This window comes from Cyprinodon tularosa, unplaced genomic scaffold, assembly GCF_016077235.1.
Source record: "Cyprinodon tularosa strain WSP-4 unplaced genomic scaffold, ASM1607723v1 ctg532, whole genome shotgun sequence".
NCBI lineage: Eukaryota > Metazoa > Chordata > Actinopteri > Cyprinodontiformes > Cyprinodontidae > Cyprinodon > Cyprinodon tularosa.
Genome location: NW_024039266.1, coordinates 107,735 through 120,051, shown reverse-complemented (window position 1 = coordinate 120,051; position 12,317 = coordinate 107,735). Strand labels below are relative to the sequence as shown.

At 40.3% G+C, this 12,317-nt stretch overlaps 1 protein-coding gene across 1 annotated transcript; it reads right to left on the bottom strand.

Annotated features, from left to right (window-relative positions):
* Window positions 1-2,726: 2,726 nt before the first annotated feature.
* Window positions 2,727-7,940, bottom strand: lrrc8db (leucine rich repeat containing 8 VRAC subunit Db). The gene is made up of 2 exons (XM_038304366.1): window positions 7,571-7,940; window positions 2,727-5,467 (listed from the first exon to the last, which is right to left on the bottom strand). The coding sequence occupies exon 2, from the start codon at window positions 5,463-5,465 to the stop codon at window positions 2,910-2,912; it is 2,556 nt and encodes an 851-aa protein (XP_038160294.1). The 5' UTR covers window positions 5,466-5,467; window positions 7,571-7,940; the 3' UTR covers window positions 2,727-2,909.
* Between the last annotated feature and the right edge of the window lie 4,377 nt (window positions 7,941-12,317).

Genomic DNA, 12,317 nt, shown 5'->3' with positions numbered 1-12,317 from the left:
AACCAACTACCAGTTTTAGTCCGTGAGGCAGACACCCTGTCTACTTTTAAGGCTAGGCTTAAAACTTTCATTTTTGATAAAGCTTATAGTTAGGGTGGCTCAGGTTATCCTGAGCTATCTCTATAGTTATGCTGCTATAGGCTTAGACTTTTGGAGGACATAGGGACCCCCATTTCATCATTCTGCTTCATTCTCTCTCTGTTCTCCTATTCTGCAGAATCTGTTAGTTCAATCTCTAACCTTCTGCTCTCTCTGCTTTTCCTCAGAGTAGCTTTGCCTCGTCTGTTCCTGTTTGGCTGTGACGTCATCCTGGAAAAAAACATCAGCTGTGCTGCTTCTATCAACACCCTTGTTAATAGATGTTGGAGATCGGCCTGTTTTCCAGTGTGGTCCTGTTTCTCTGACCGTGACTGAGTGGATGTGCTCTCTTCGTCCTCTGGCATGGGAGCTGCCTTGGAGCTCGTCTGCCTGGCTGTGTGTTTCCTGGACGGGGCCGCCTTTTACAGCTGCTTTTTGTATCTCTGCTTCTGTCTCCTTGAACCCCAGTCGGCCTCGGCAGATGGCCGCTCACACTGAGCCTGGTTCTGCTGGAGGTTTCTTCCTTTTAAAAGGGAGTTTTTCCTCTCCACTGTCGCTACAAGCATGCTTAGTGTGGGGGATTGTATTTGAGTCAATGAGTCAATGCAATCAACTGGTTTTCCTTAGATAGAAAACTTTGTATCAATTTGACTGTATGATCTGGTTGAACTGTAAAGTGCCTTGAGATGACATATGTTGTGAATTTGGCGCTATATAAATAAACTGAATTGAATTGAATTACTGTGGGGCTCGAGCTTGTTTATATTGTTTATTATTTGAGTTTAGGTGAACTTAACAGATTATTCCTTGTTTCTCCATTCTAAAATGTTAGCTTAATCAGTACTTTATGAGATATTGTTGTTTTGTGTGTTTAGTCTGGTCTGACTTTAGTTTTTCCCTTTTTTATGTCGTATTTTTATTTCCCAGAGAGTGTGTAAGAATAAATCACACACAAATCGACTCTATTCAAGTGTCGCAGGTAATCTGTTGCTCCAGTTTTATTTTATTTGTAAAAGAGTAAGCGTTGGGGGGGGTATAAACGCATGCAGCATATTTCAGTTTCAAATTAATATAACACTTTGAGAATCATGCGTAAGTTTCTTTTCACTTTGAACTACTTTGTGCCTGTCTGCCTTTAAAGAATCTGATAATACAAAACACATTGAAATTTTTAGTTTTAAAGGGAATCAAGCTTAAGGGGTATGAATAATGTGTGAGGTGCTGAAAGACAATCTTGTCAAAGATACTTTGCTGAGAGAACAGAAAGGTTGGTACTAACTGGCTGTCGGTTGTCTTTTGAACCATGCATAAAGTTTTAGTTTTATCTTACAATACTTTTTGGAACAGGCAGTTACATATAATGTAAAAAAGTGCATGAAAATTACCCTCAACAGTTGGTTTATTGTATTCCCCAAAATTCAAAAAGCAACACTGTTTTTCAATAAAGTCTCCCTTGGATGACTGTTAACCTGGTTTAGTTACCTGTTTTAGTCTAAAAGTGGTGAAGCCAACAGTGGAGAGGTCAGTTAAATATTAGTCAGAAATTAAACTTAAAAAAAACAAGAGATATGCGAGTCAAAACTAATTCTTTATGGCATCTTGGGAAGACGGGTAATATTTACGAAGACTGAGGTATGTTGACCTGAAAGCCATTTTTAGCAAGTTAGAAAAGCTGGAAAACATCGAGGTACCTTCAAAGCATGTGGTATTCACTGAAATTTGACATCCTAACTGAAGAAAAGGGAACAAATGGGGAAACTAGTTTAACTAATCAAAAAAATCTCGGTAAAAATCAAAATTATTAAGTGAGTTATGTTATGGTTATAGAGATTCCTAAATGTACTATCATGCAAACAGAAAATAAAAGTGCTTCAACTCCCAATATATTTTCACACGATCTAAGTACAAAAATAAATCAAAAATATATTCAAAGTTCAGACAGGCAATAATATTGCCACTTTTTTACTAAACGTTCTTCCTAACACCACATTTATAGGCTTTGGGTTGTGTGTAGAGTGCTCTCAAGTTTTAAGGGCTGGTTATCCTCCCGCAGCAGTGTGTCGCAGTTAGCTTGTCGCAGGTATGATGCAATTATTTTTGATTTATGCCCAATTTTGAGGCGTGGTCTGCCCTTTTATTCCTCGCCACAACGCAAGTGGGACAATCACGAACTAGGTAGGATTGTGGGTGTCTGTGTGTGGGTTTGATGAACTTGTTCACCGTCTTCAACAGCTCATCCAACGTCGGACGACACACAGATAACCACAATCCTAGCTAGGTCATGATTGTCCCTCTTGTTCATGATTGTCCCTCTTGCACAATCATGAACTAGCTAGGATTGTGGGTGTCTGTGTGTCGGTTTGATGAACTTGTTCACCGTCTACAACCCCTCATCCAACGTCGGACGACACACAGTTCACCTGTTAATGTTCCCGAAAGACTGGCTGCGGCGCTGCGTGTTTCTGCTTCGGGTGCAAACCAACAGACCTTCACACAGAGCTACAAACTAGCGTCCTGCAAGGTGTTTGGGATAGTGTCCGAGGTGTGCCACGTGTTTTAGAAAGCACTACAGCCAGAGTTTCTGCCATTAGGTACCAAACAGAAACATAGTGCAGAGCGGATGTAGAATTGACCAATCAGAGTCTGCGGCACTCTCTGCGGTCACCTACAATTTTGGGGAGGTGCACAAGAGTCTGCGGAAAGGGGCGTAAATTGCGACACACACAGATGACTTGGTTTCTAAATATAAACCAGGCCTTAAACTACAGTTAATTTTGTGTGCTGAAAACAATAACTACGTAATAATGGCAATGGCATATAATACCATTAAACTACCGACCTTCCATTAAACATTTACACCCATTTGCAAAGGAGACACTAGCTTCCTGATTTATGCTCTCTTTGACCTCCATAGGAAGGGAATCAAAGAGGTGGTCCTCCACAAACAGACAGCTCCTGCGTAGGAGGCTGCAGTGACCAAGCTGAACTGGGAGACGGTCAAGACAGTTTCCCTTCAACTCCAGATGCGTGAGCTGCGAGAGATGGCCAATTTTCTCTGGGATGGAGGTGATGCAGTTTTGTCCGAGACATAATGTCCTTAGCTTGACACACTTAAACAGCTGCTTTGGGACTACCTCAACCTTGTTGCCTGTGATGGCAAAATGTTGGAGGTTCTGGAGGAAGCCCACTTCTGGAGGGATTACAGCTACAGAGTTATGACTAAGATCGAGGTACCTCAGCTTGAGGAGAGTGAATAATGGTGAGGGAAGGGAGTCTAGCTTGTTGTGTGAGAGATAGAGGGACTCCAGGTTTTTCACATGACTGATTGACATTGGAATACTGATGATTTTGTTGTACCACAGTTTGAGACAAGTTAGTCTCTTGAGGTGCTGGAAGCTGATGACCTCTTCGATGGTGCGGATGTTGTTTGATTTTAGATCAAGTTCCTGAAGGTTGTTTAGACTGAAGATGGCATGAGGTATGCGCTCTAGCTCACAGTTATGTAACTCCAGCTCTGCAAGGTTAACAATTTTCTTCAAACTATTCAGCACTAAAAGCTTGGTGCCATCATTGTGAATAACCAATCTAACCAGGTGAGGAGAGAGGTCGGTGATGTTTGTTGGGATCTTTGTCAGGTTGCTCTTGAGCTGCAAAATCTTCAAATGTCGAAGATCTCGCAGAGACTCAAGTCCGATCAGTTTGTTGTTCTCCGAGTTCAGATTGCCGATCAAATACAGCTCCTGCAAGTTTTTCAACAGGTAAACCCAGCTGGGAATCTCAGCAACATCTGTGAACTTTACATGAAGGCACCGGAGGTGATCACAAAGGAAAATAAAAGCAGTCTGCTCGACTTTGGCTGGACAGTGGTAAAAGTGCAACTCCTGAAGGTTGATCATTTGGGAAATCTTAGCTGTTATCTTGGCCTCTGGAATCAACTCCAATTTAAGAATTTCCAAGTCTGTAAGCTCAAACACAGCATCCGGCACACCAGACAGCATGAAAAGGTGAAGCTCCAATTTATCTTGAGGATTACGGGTCACATGCTGCCGTAACTTCTCAAAGGTCCACTCGTGGTTAAGGCTGATCTCTCGAAGTTTGTTCTCACTCACCTCTGACAGAAAAACCCCAAAGCGCTTTGAATACAACAGATCATACTGATCAACCATATGGAGAAGGAATGCAAAGTCATTCTTAACATCAGGTATGTCACTGAAACTGCTTTCCTCTCTGACCTTTTCAAAGGAATACTCCTTCAGCGGTCGGCGAAACAGCCAGAACAATGTGTATATGCAGATAACGCCATAAACACAGATGAGTGCAATATAACAGACGAGGAGTTTCTTCAACATGAATGCCATGTTGTGGGTGCAGTGAAACTTTGAATATCCAGTCAAATGCTTTATTTCCGGTTCACACACATGGTCAAAATCTATAGATGCCACAAATGTCATAGTGTAGCACAGGATCAAAATAAATTTCACGGTTTTAATGACTGTCTGAATGGCATAGAGTCTGTATATCAAATCGCTGTCTTCTACGTGTGCACGGAACTTCCGGACCTTCTCAAACAGGGCTTTGGCTTGCTCCCCGTCCTTTTTGTCCAGTATGGTCATGGAAGGAATTTCACTCACAAGCCTTTCGACAGAAAAGGCGACTCCGGACTTGCTTCCCACTGGGGCTGACTGATTGGGACTGCCATCCTCGCTGCTTGTGGACAGATGTTTCAGAAGAGTTGAGGCTCCGGCCAGCCTCTGCTTATTCTCCTCTGAGTCCTCGCATGCAGTCTCAGACAGAGCTTTAGTAGTCCAAGGGGACTCGAAGCATTTTCCAAGTATGGAAACAAAATGTTCAACTTTTGAACTTGTCTTTGGGTATTTGAACCAAAAGTTGCTGCTGACCATCAACACGATAGTATGTATTAAAGCAAGGTAAGGGAAATATTTCGAATACCAAGGAAGAGCAACATGGTAGCACATCTGGTTGACAAAAACATACTGCTGAAAATCCAGCTTGGTTCTAACACCTTTAGGCTGTGGTGGCATGAAAGCAGCCGACTGTGGAAAAGGACTTGAAGGGACTATGCCTTTGGGAGGCCGTTTAGACATCAGAGGCGCGGCTTGTTCCCCAATTGCATTTTCTTTGTTCCAGAAACCCTCCCCTGGCTCTGGCATTTGAGTTTCCAAGAAACCCCCTGATCCATCTTGCGTTTGCTCTAAGATGGGAAGGCAAACGACCTGGTCCTTCGTCAACTGCATGGTTCCAGAAAATATGGCCAACATCAGCATCACGATACCAAGGTAATCCATGAAGACGTCCCACCATGGTTTCAGTATCCTATAGGTTGGCTGGATATCATTCAGAGAGGCTACTTCTGTGAGAGTGAACATTCCTGCAAAAAAGAAGGGATGCAAGTTATTTGACTGAAATGAATTAATAAGAAAATATGCAGCTGAATTATTCAAATTGGGTACTCAAACCTACCCAATTATGGATCTAAAAAAGGTGCTTGGTATCACAGCTAACTAAAATACCAGCTGAGCTACTTGCAGACATTTTTCTCTTAATCACAGGTTGCTGCAGCCTCTCCCTTGTTTACCACCAAGAATTTGCTCCTGGAACAGCGACTGGGAGGTAAACACCATATTGCAGAAATTTAATGAACAGGGGATAAGTCTCATTCTACCCTCCATGACATCACAGTGATAATTATGGTCTTAAATGCTGAGAGTGTTTAAATAGAATATAGACTGCCAGCATTCTAAAATGAATGCTTTTTAAATAGCTGTGAGAAGGCCGGTGTTGTTCCCTTCAGGATGACCTATTTAAATGCTGCATGTCACTGAATTCTGCTCAAAAGTGTAAATACTGTGTATTTCCCTTTAGTTCTTTTCATAAACTGTCGTGTTGAGGTCATATCAGTATGACAGGACATAGCTTTGATTATTAAAAATATGGGTGCATAAATAACATTCAGTGACTTTTTTGGTAATATACACAATGCTTAAAACTAAGCATAGAAGCTCATGTACATTTACACCAGCTGTATGTCAAATGTCCTCAAAGTTTGATGCTTTCAGGTTTATTTTAGGAGTTTTGCCTCTGGTCGCAATAAAGAGCCTCACTATGATGCTACATCTACCATGTTTTGCTCTTAGTAACATTTTCTTTGGAAACAACTGACATCAAGAACGGATCTAAACACTGGATCTCAGGCATATGAACATTGTAAGCCAGAAGCTTTTTGAAGGCTAGAAAAAAGTAACCCCATATAAGTGAGGGTGTATATATATATATATATATATATATATTTAAACCCATGAGGCAAAAATTTGACAGTATGACAGGTCATCCAGTCATTTAATCAACCAAGATAAATTAGACTTTAATGTATTAAATTATTTATTAGAAGCCCATAAATTATGATAATTATGTACATTATGCAGAACTGGTCTGAAGAGTGTATGAGGATGGATTTGATTTTGTTCCATTATTGACAATAATTAAATGGTAAATAGAAATTGTTAAAAAGGCCATCCAGAAATTAGCATCTGAAATAATTTAAGTGAAAAAAATTTGTCAAATTGAGAAAATTAGCATTTTCATATATATATATATATATATATATATATATATATATATATATATATATATATATATATATAGTGAGAAAGTTAGCGTTTATATGTAGGCTATATATGAAAACGCTTAAGTTATTTCAGATGCTAATTTCTGGATGCCTATACATATATATATATATATATATATATATATATATATTCAAAAATAAAATTTGGAAATATAGTCTCTATACTTAACAAAAAAATCCCAAACTAAATACATTTTAAATAATATAAAAAAAATATTTTTTGAAATCATTTTAAAAAGAATTGTTCAAACTACTAACTGAGAAAAAAAAGCTAAGTTACTCTCCACACCTTGTTTTTAATAAGAAGTTTCATTTCCGGATGGCTTTTTTTCTTCGAATCCCCAATTTTAAAACATATATTTGTCTTAGAACAATGGAACAAAATTCACTCCAAAAACGTATTAATGTTCTTTTTGAGTTTTCTTTTGATTTATTCTGCTTAACATTTGGAGCGTTGCTGTTTCCGTTTAGCTCCAGAGTCAGAAATAGGAGCTTGTTTCCCTTATGCCTTGGGCCGGCTGCGCCATCAGCTGTCTCAGCTGCCTAATGAACCCATCGATGGAGGCAAAGGAGATTAATTCTGATTCCAGAACCACATTAATAGCGTTTTAAAGGTTATAATGCGTCTATTATAAAGGTTATAATAGACGCAGAACAGGAGGCGGGGCTAACCACAGTTCTTATAAACAAACAACCTGCTCACATCATCTAAACCACTGATTGAAGTTTAAATTGACAGCCTATCGTGTGTAATAAACACCATACCTCTATAAGAACCAGACCCACAGCAGGTCTATTAATAGACATTAACAAAGGAAAATAAGGACCTCCGTCCACTCTGCTCACCTTCAGGGGGGCTGGTACCGTTATTTGGACTCCAGCTGTTAGGAACAAAGCCTCATTTCACAGATCAATCCTCTCTGAAAACAGGAATCCGTCCTTTCTTCGCATGGTTCCGACAGCAGGCCCGTTTGCGGTTCCCTATAAGCGGCTTACCTCCCCTCTCTGCGCCGCAGATGGTCGGGTCCTCTGCCCTCCACGGAGCGGTGGACCCGGATGGATGCGTCAGTTTCCGAATCGATGGTGACCCGCAGTATGATCTGTCAGGACCGCACATTCATGGTCACGCGCAGAAAGCTGGTTAATCCGCGCACCTAGCGCGCGCTAATCCGCCGCTCCGATTGACGGTAAAGATAGAGATGGCCTGCAGAAGTTAGGGACCGTCCTCAAATTATAAGCGCTCAGTTTAACGTGAACTCAAAGCTTATTTTCTATTTCTATAAAAAACGGCTCCAATCATCTGTTCTTAGGCAACACTGGTGATGATAAGATAAAGGTGATTACTTTACCACATACCAACAATTTATTGCGTAAGAAAATCATATGCATCTGTTACTACTCTTTGTTTTTATACAAGACACATTTTCTGCCTGTGCCTTTAACACAAAATATATTAAAAAAAACAAATATATCCTTATATACAGGCTCATTTTATGTATGTATCATGAAATAATATGAAAAGAAGAATATAAACTGCTCACTGCATTCAAAATGTCAGCTAAACAAACAAGTGTGCTTTATGTTATCTTTTATTGTTTATTATAAGAGAATGAAAACCATGACTAGTCTATAAAAAGGCATTTTAGAGATAAAATAATCAAAGGTATTATCTTGTTTTCAAAGTAGCCGAAATGAGTGTAAGGAAAAGGATGACTGTGCAGTATGGTGGACATTTTAGGACCCCCTCAGTTCTCAGAAAAAAATAAATAAAAATGTTATCATATCTCAGGTCTCAGGAAAAAATTTGTTATTTTTAAGGAAAAAAAGTCAGTACCCAGGAAACGAAACGATGGAGCTCTTTTATTTTTTTTTTTTTTTTTCGTACCCATCTAGGCAGATATTTGTATTTAACAAAGCTACATCTTTACCTAAAAACAACATATTTTGGCTTATATAAAGGTAACTATATTAATTTTAACCATTTTTTTTCGCCACAGTCATTCACCATTGTTGTTCGAGCTGACCAAATCTGCATTGAAGGAACATGAAGGATACTCCAGATTAGCCTCGTGAGACCATCCTGATCTTGCGAGCTTTCAAGGTTTCACTCGCAGATCAGTCTGGAGACTCTCCGTTAAAGAAAATTTTGAGCCGTTCACCAAATGAACGTCCAATCAGCGTTGGCTTTGAGGCGGGTTGAGGTGTGACGCAACGAGAAGCGCGACAGTTCAGTCTAAAGAACATGGCGGCTTCAGCCGATGAAACTAGCGTTAGCGTGGCTATCGAGCAAGTTTTATCGGAATAACAGAGTATTTCTTCACTGACAGAAGAGCAAAACACTGCTCTGGAGGCTTTTCTCAGAGGAAAAGATGTTTTTGCTCTTCTCCCGACTGGTTTCGGCAAGAGTAGCCTGGCTTGTGGTTGTGTTTTCGTCGTCGCTCTGTTAGTACGTCATATGCTTCGTTGATCTGATTGGTTTATTTGACCCGTCTATCACCAACATAGGCCAATCAGCTAACCAGTATTTTCGCCCCTTCCCAAAATTACTTCAACGGAAGGTTTCCAGATGGATATGCGGAGCAAATCCATCTGGCGGAGTCGGGTTAACTCCAGATCCTGCACTGCAGCCGCCTCAAGATGATTAAACCAGGGGATTCCTGACGTACAGAAAATCAGGCAAAAACGTTGGATAACTTATGGGTATGTTTTGTATAAGTTATGAGAACGCTGAGGCATGCTGGCACACGTAGCATGCCAGCGTATGCTCATACGTGGGTCATGAGTTAAAGGTCAGTTATCTGATCGTTGACATACATTAAGTGTCAGTTACTCATAAGTCGTGGCGTCTAGCTTATCCTAAATTTATGAGTAAGTTGTGCATAACGGATACGGAACTTTTCAAGAACTTCTCTCCAACGCATATCAGCGTATCTGACGTGTTCCAGACGAGCGCTGAACGTGTTTCTAACTTCCAGCTACTGTATAATGGCGTATTGGCAGCGTTTTGGTATAAAGGGGGATCACAGGAGGAAACCGTCAGTTCTCCTCCAGACTTCATCCCCATCATAGGGTGAGCCAGAAGGTGAGTGTGATGGATCCTCCCTGCGTTCACGCCCACCACCAACACAGTTCCTACCAGACATGATCCTGAATCTGCTGCAACCAAAATCTTTTCTTTCTTTTTTCTTTGTTTTTTGGCAGGAGGTAAACAGCAATGGGTGAATAGATGAATACACTTTTGGCTCTCAAAATGGTATCGGCGCCCTATTTGTCGTTACTCTCCAATACCAATGCCACCATTTATTGCTGGATCGGCGCCCCACCGGATACTGGTATTGGTGCAACAATAATCACAACCCCGCTCAGGACACTTATGCATAATTTCATGGGCATTATGCTGCCATGTGTTATGCATAAGCTAGGCTGTCGTTGGACATAAGTTGTGGACTCGTTATGAATACTCCATGTATATGCCCTAAGTTGAAAAAATACATAGAATGTCCAACGTATGCCAGCGTATTAGGAGATTCTCGGACGTTGGGGATACGCTGGCTAAATCAGCAAGGTGGGACAGGACCCTACAGTAAAGCATTACATCATCAATTCGCAACAGTACCTACATGGCGGAAAAAATGAGAGATGAGTAAGACAATACCAAAAACCCAATATAGGAAATAGGAAAGTAAAGTTTTATTAAGTGTAACAAAAAGCTGAATATGAACTAATTTGCACTTCAATGAAACATAAAAAACAAGGAATACACTTTAAACTGCTTTTTTCATTATCTGGTTGGAGAATCAGACATCATTAAATCAGTCCAAAAAAAAAAATAAAAATGTGAGGGTCGAGAAAAATTGAAATATTTATACAAAATACATGTAAGACCATTTTTAGAAGGTTGTACATTCAACCGAAAGCTGACTGGAAATGCAAGGTAGACCTAATCCAATTAGACATCACCATTATCTGCCTACGTCACAAAAATATCTCAAATAACTGTTCGTCTAAAAGATTGTAGAACTATATAAAGTAAATTAATTAGTTAATTTAGAGCAGTTTAGAAAAACTTAAAGTTTTTTTAAGTAGAGGTGTTATGATGAGAGCATGGATTTTACATTTCATTTATGAACATATACAGTATCTTTAATTAAAAAGTAATTTCCTTGTCAAATTTTGTTTTTATATTGCTTAAACATTATTCAACCTTGTTTTTAGTAAATGGTATTAATGGTAAATTGCCTGTAAAAAGTGTTTTTTTCCAAGTCAGGAAACTTGACCAAAGTGCATTGCACCACATTCAGTTATTCACCCACAGACTCACAAACTGATGGTGGCAAGCTGCAGTGTAGCAACAGCTGCCCTGGGGCTCACTGACAGAAGAAAGGCTGCCGTACACTGGTGGCAACAGGCCCTCTGACCACCATCAGTAGGGTGAAGATTAATTTAAAGATTAATTGGATTTGGTAGGAAAAGATTTGAACAATCAATGGAGGTCAGTGATTATTAGGGCTGGAACGGTTCACAAAATCCACGGTTCGGTTCATGGTTTCGTGGTCACGGTTTTCGGTTCGGTATATGTTTGTTGTTACACCGAAAAAAAAAAAAATAAATAAAAATAAATAAAAAAAAATAAATAAATAATGAAATTAATGAAAAAATCCAAAAAAATTAATGAATTGTAATTATTTTTAATGATCCGCGGATACCATGGATCATTTCCGCATGTTTTGCTGCTTTGAATTTAATCATCTGGCGCATGCCCTCTACGATCTGCAAGGGACTCAGAGCGGAGCGGACGGGAGCCGCAGTGGAGGCTGTAGGCTTTGCTTTGTGCAGGCGGTCTGGAGCGCAGCGGGGCGGAGCGCTGATGGAGTATGAGGGATTTCGGGGTTAGCATGACATGTTGGTCATGTTGCTGTTAGCGTAAACAAAACGTGTTGCACAAGGCTTGCACACTGTTGCACTTTCATCCACAGCTTTCTTTCCGCCGTCATGGTAGGTCACTCTAAATGCAAAGTGGTCCCATACAGCAGACCTATAAAGTGCTGCTGGCGCGTCTTCCAACTCCTGTTCTTTCCCACTCGCCATACCCACACAATTCTCCACAACAACTGATTTTTTTCTGCTACACCCGGCTACGCTGCTTCGCTTCTTCTTCTTGTTTACTACTGGTGGTTGGCTTTGGTCGCAGTACGGCCACCTTCTGCTCTGGAATGTAAACGCTTCACCTATGAGAAAAAGGAGCAGCGCATGAACCGAACGCAACACACGCGAACCGAACCGAGACAGTCGAACCGAACGGTTCGGACGGTTTTCATAAACCGTTCCATCCCTAGTGATGATGGATGGATGGATGGATGGATGGATGGATGGATGGACGGTATTGCATAGTTTATCAAAAACAAATGATAAAACCCTGAAAATGAATGATCAGGTATTTTTCATGTAAACAGTAAAACAATGAAAATCTTACAATCATGTATTTTTTTCTCTCCTAGCTTTTTCCAGATCTATATATACTAAGAAATACTTGAACAGAACCTTTTACTAAGTTCAAAGACTGTTGAGTGACCCTGGAGTAACCCTAGCCTAT

Coding starts and splice junctions, on each gene's coding strand:
- lrrc8db (XM_038304366.1), bottom strand. CDS start 5,465: ATGTTCACTCTCACAGAAGTAGCCTCTCTGAATGATATCCAGCCAACC.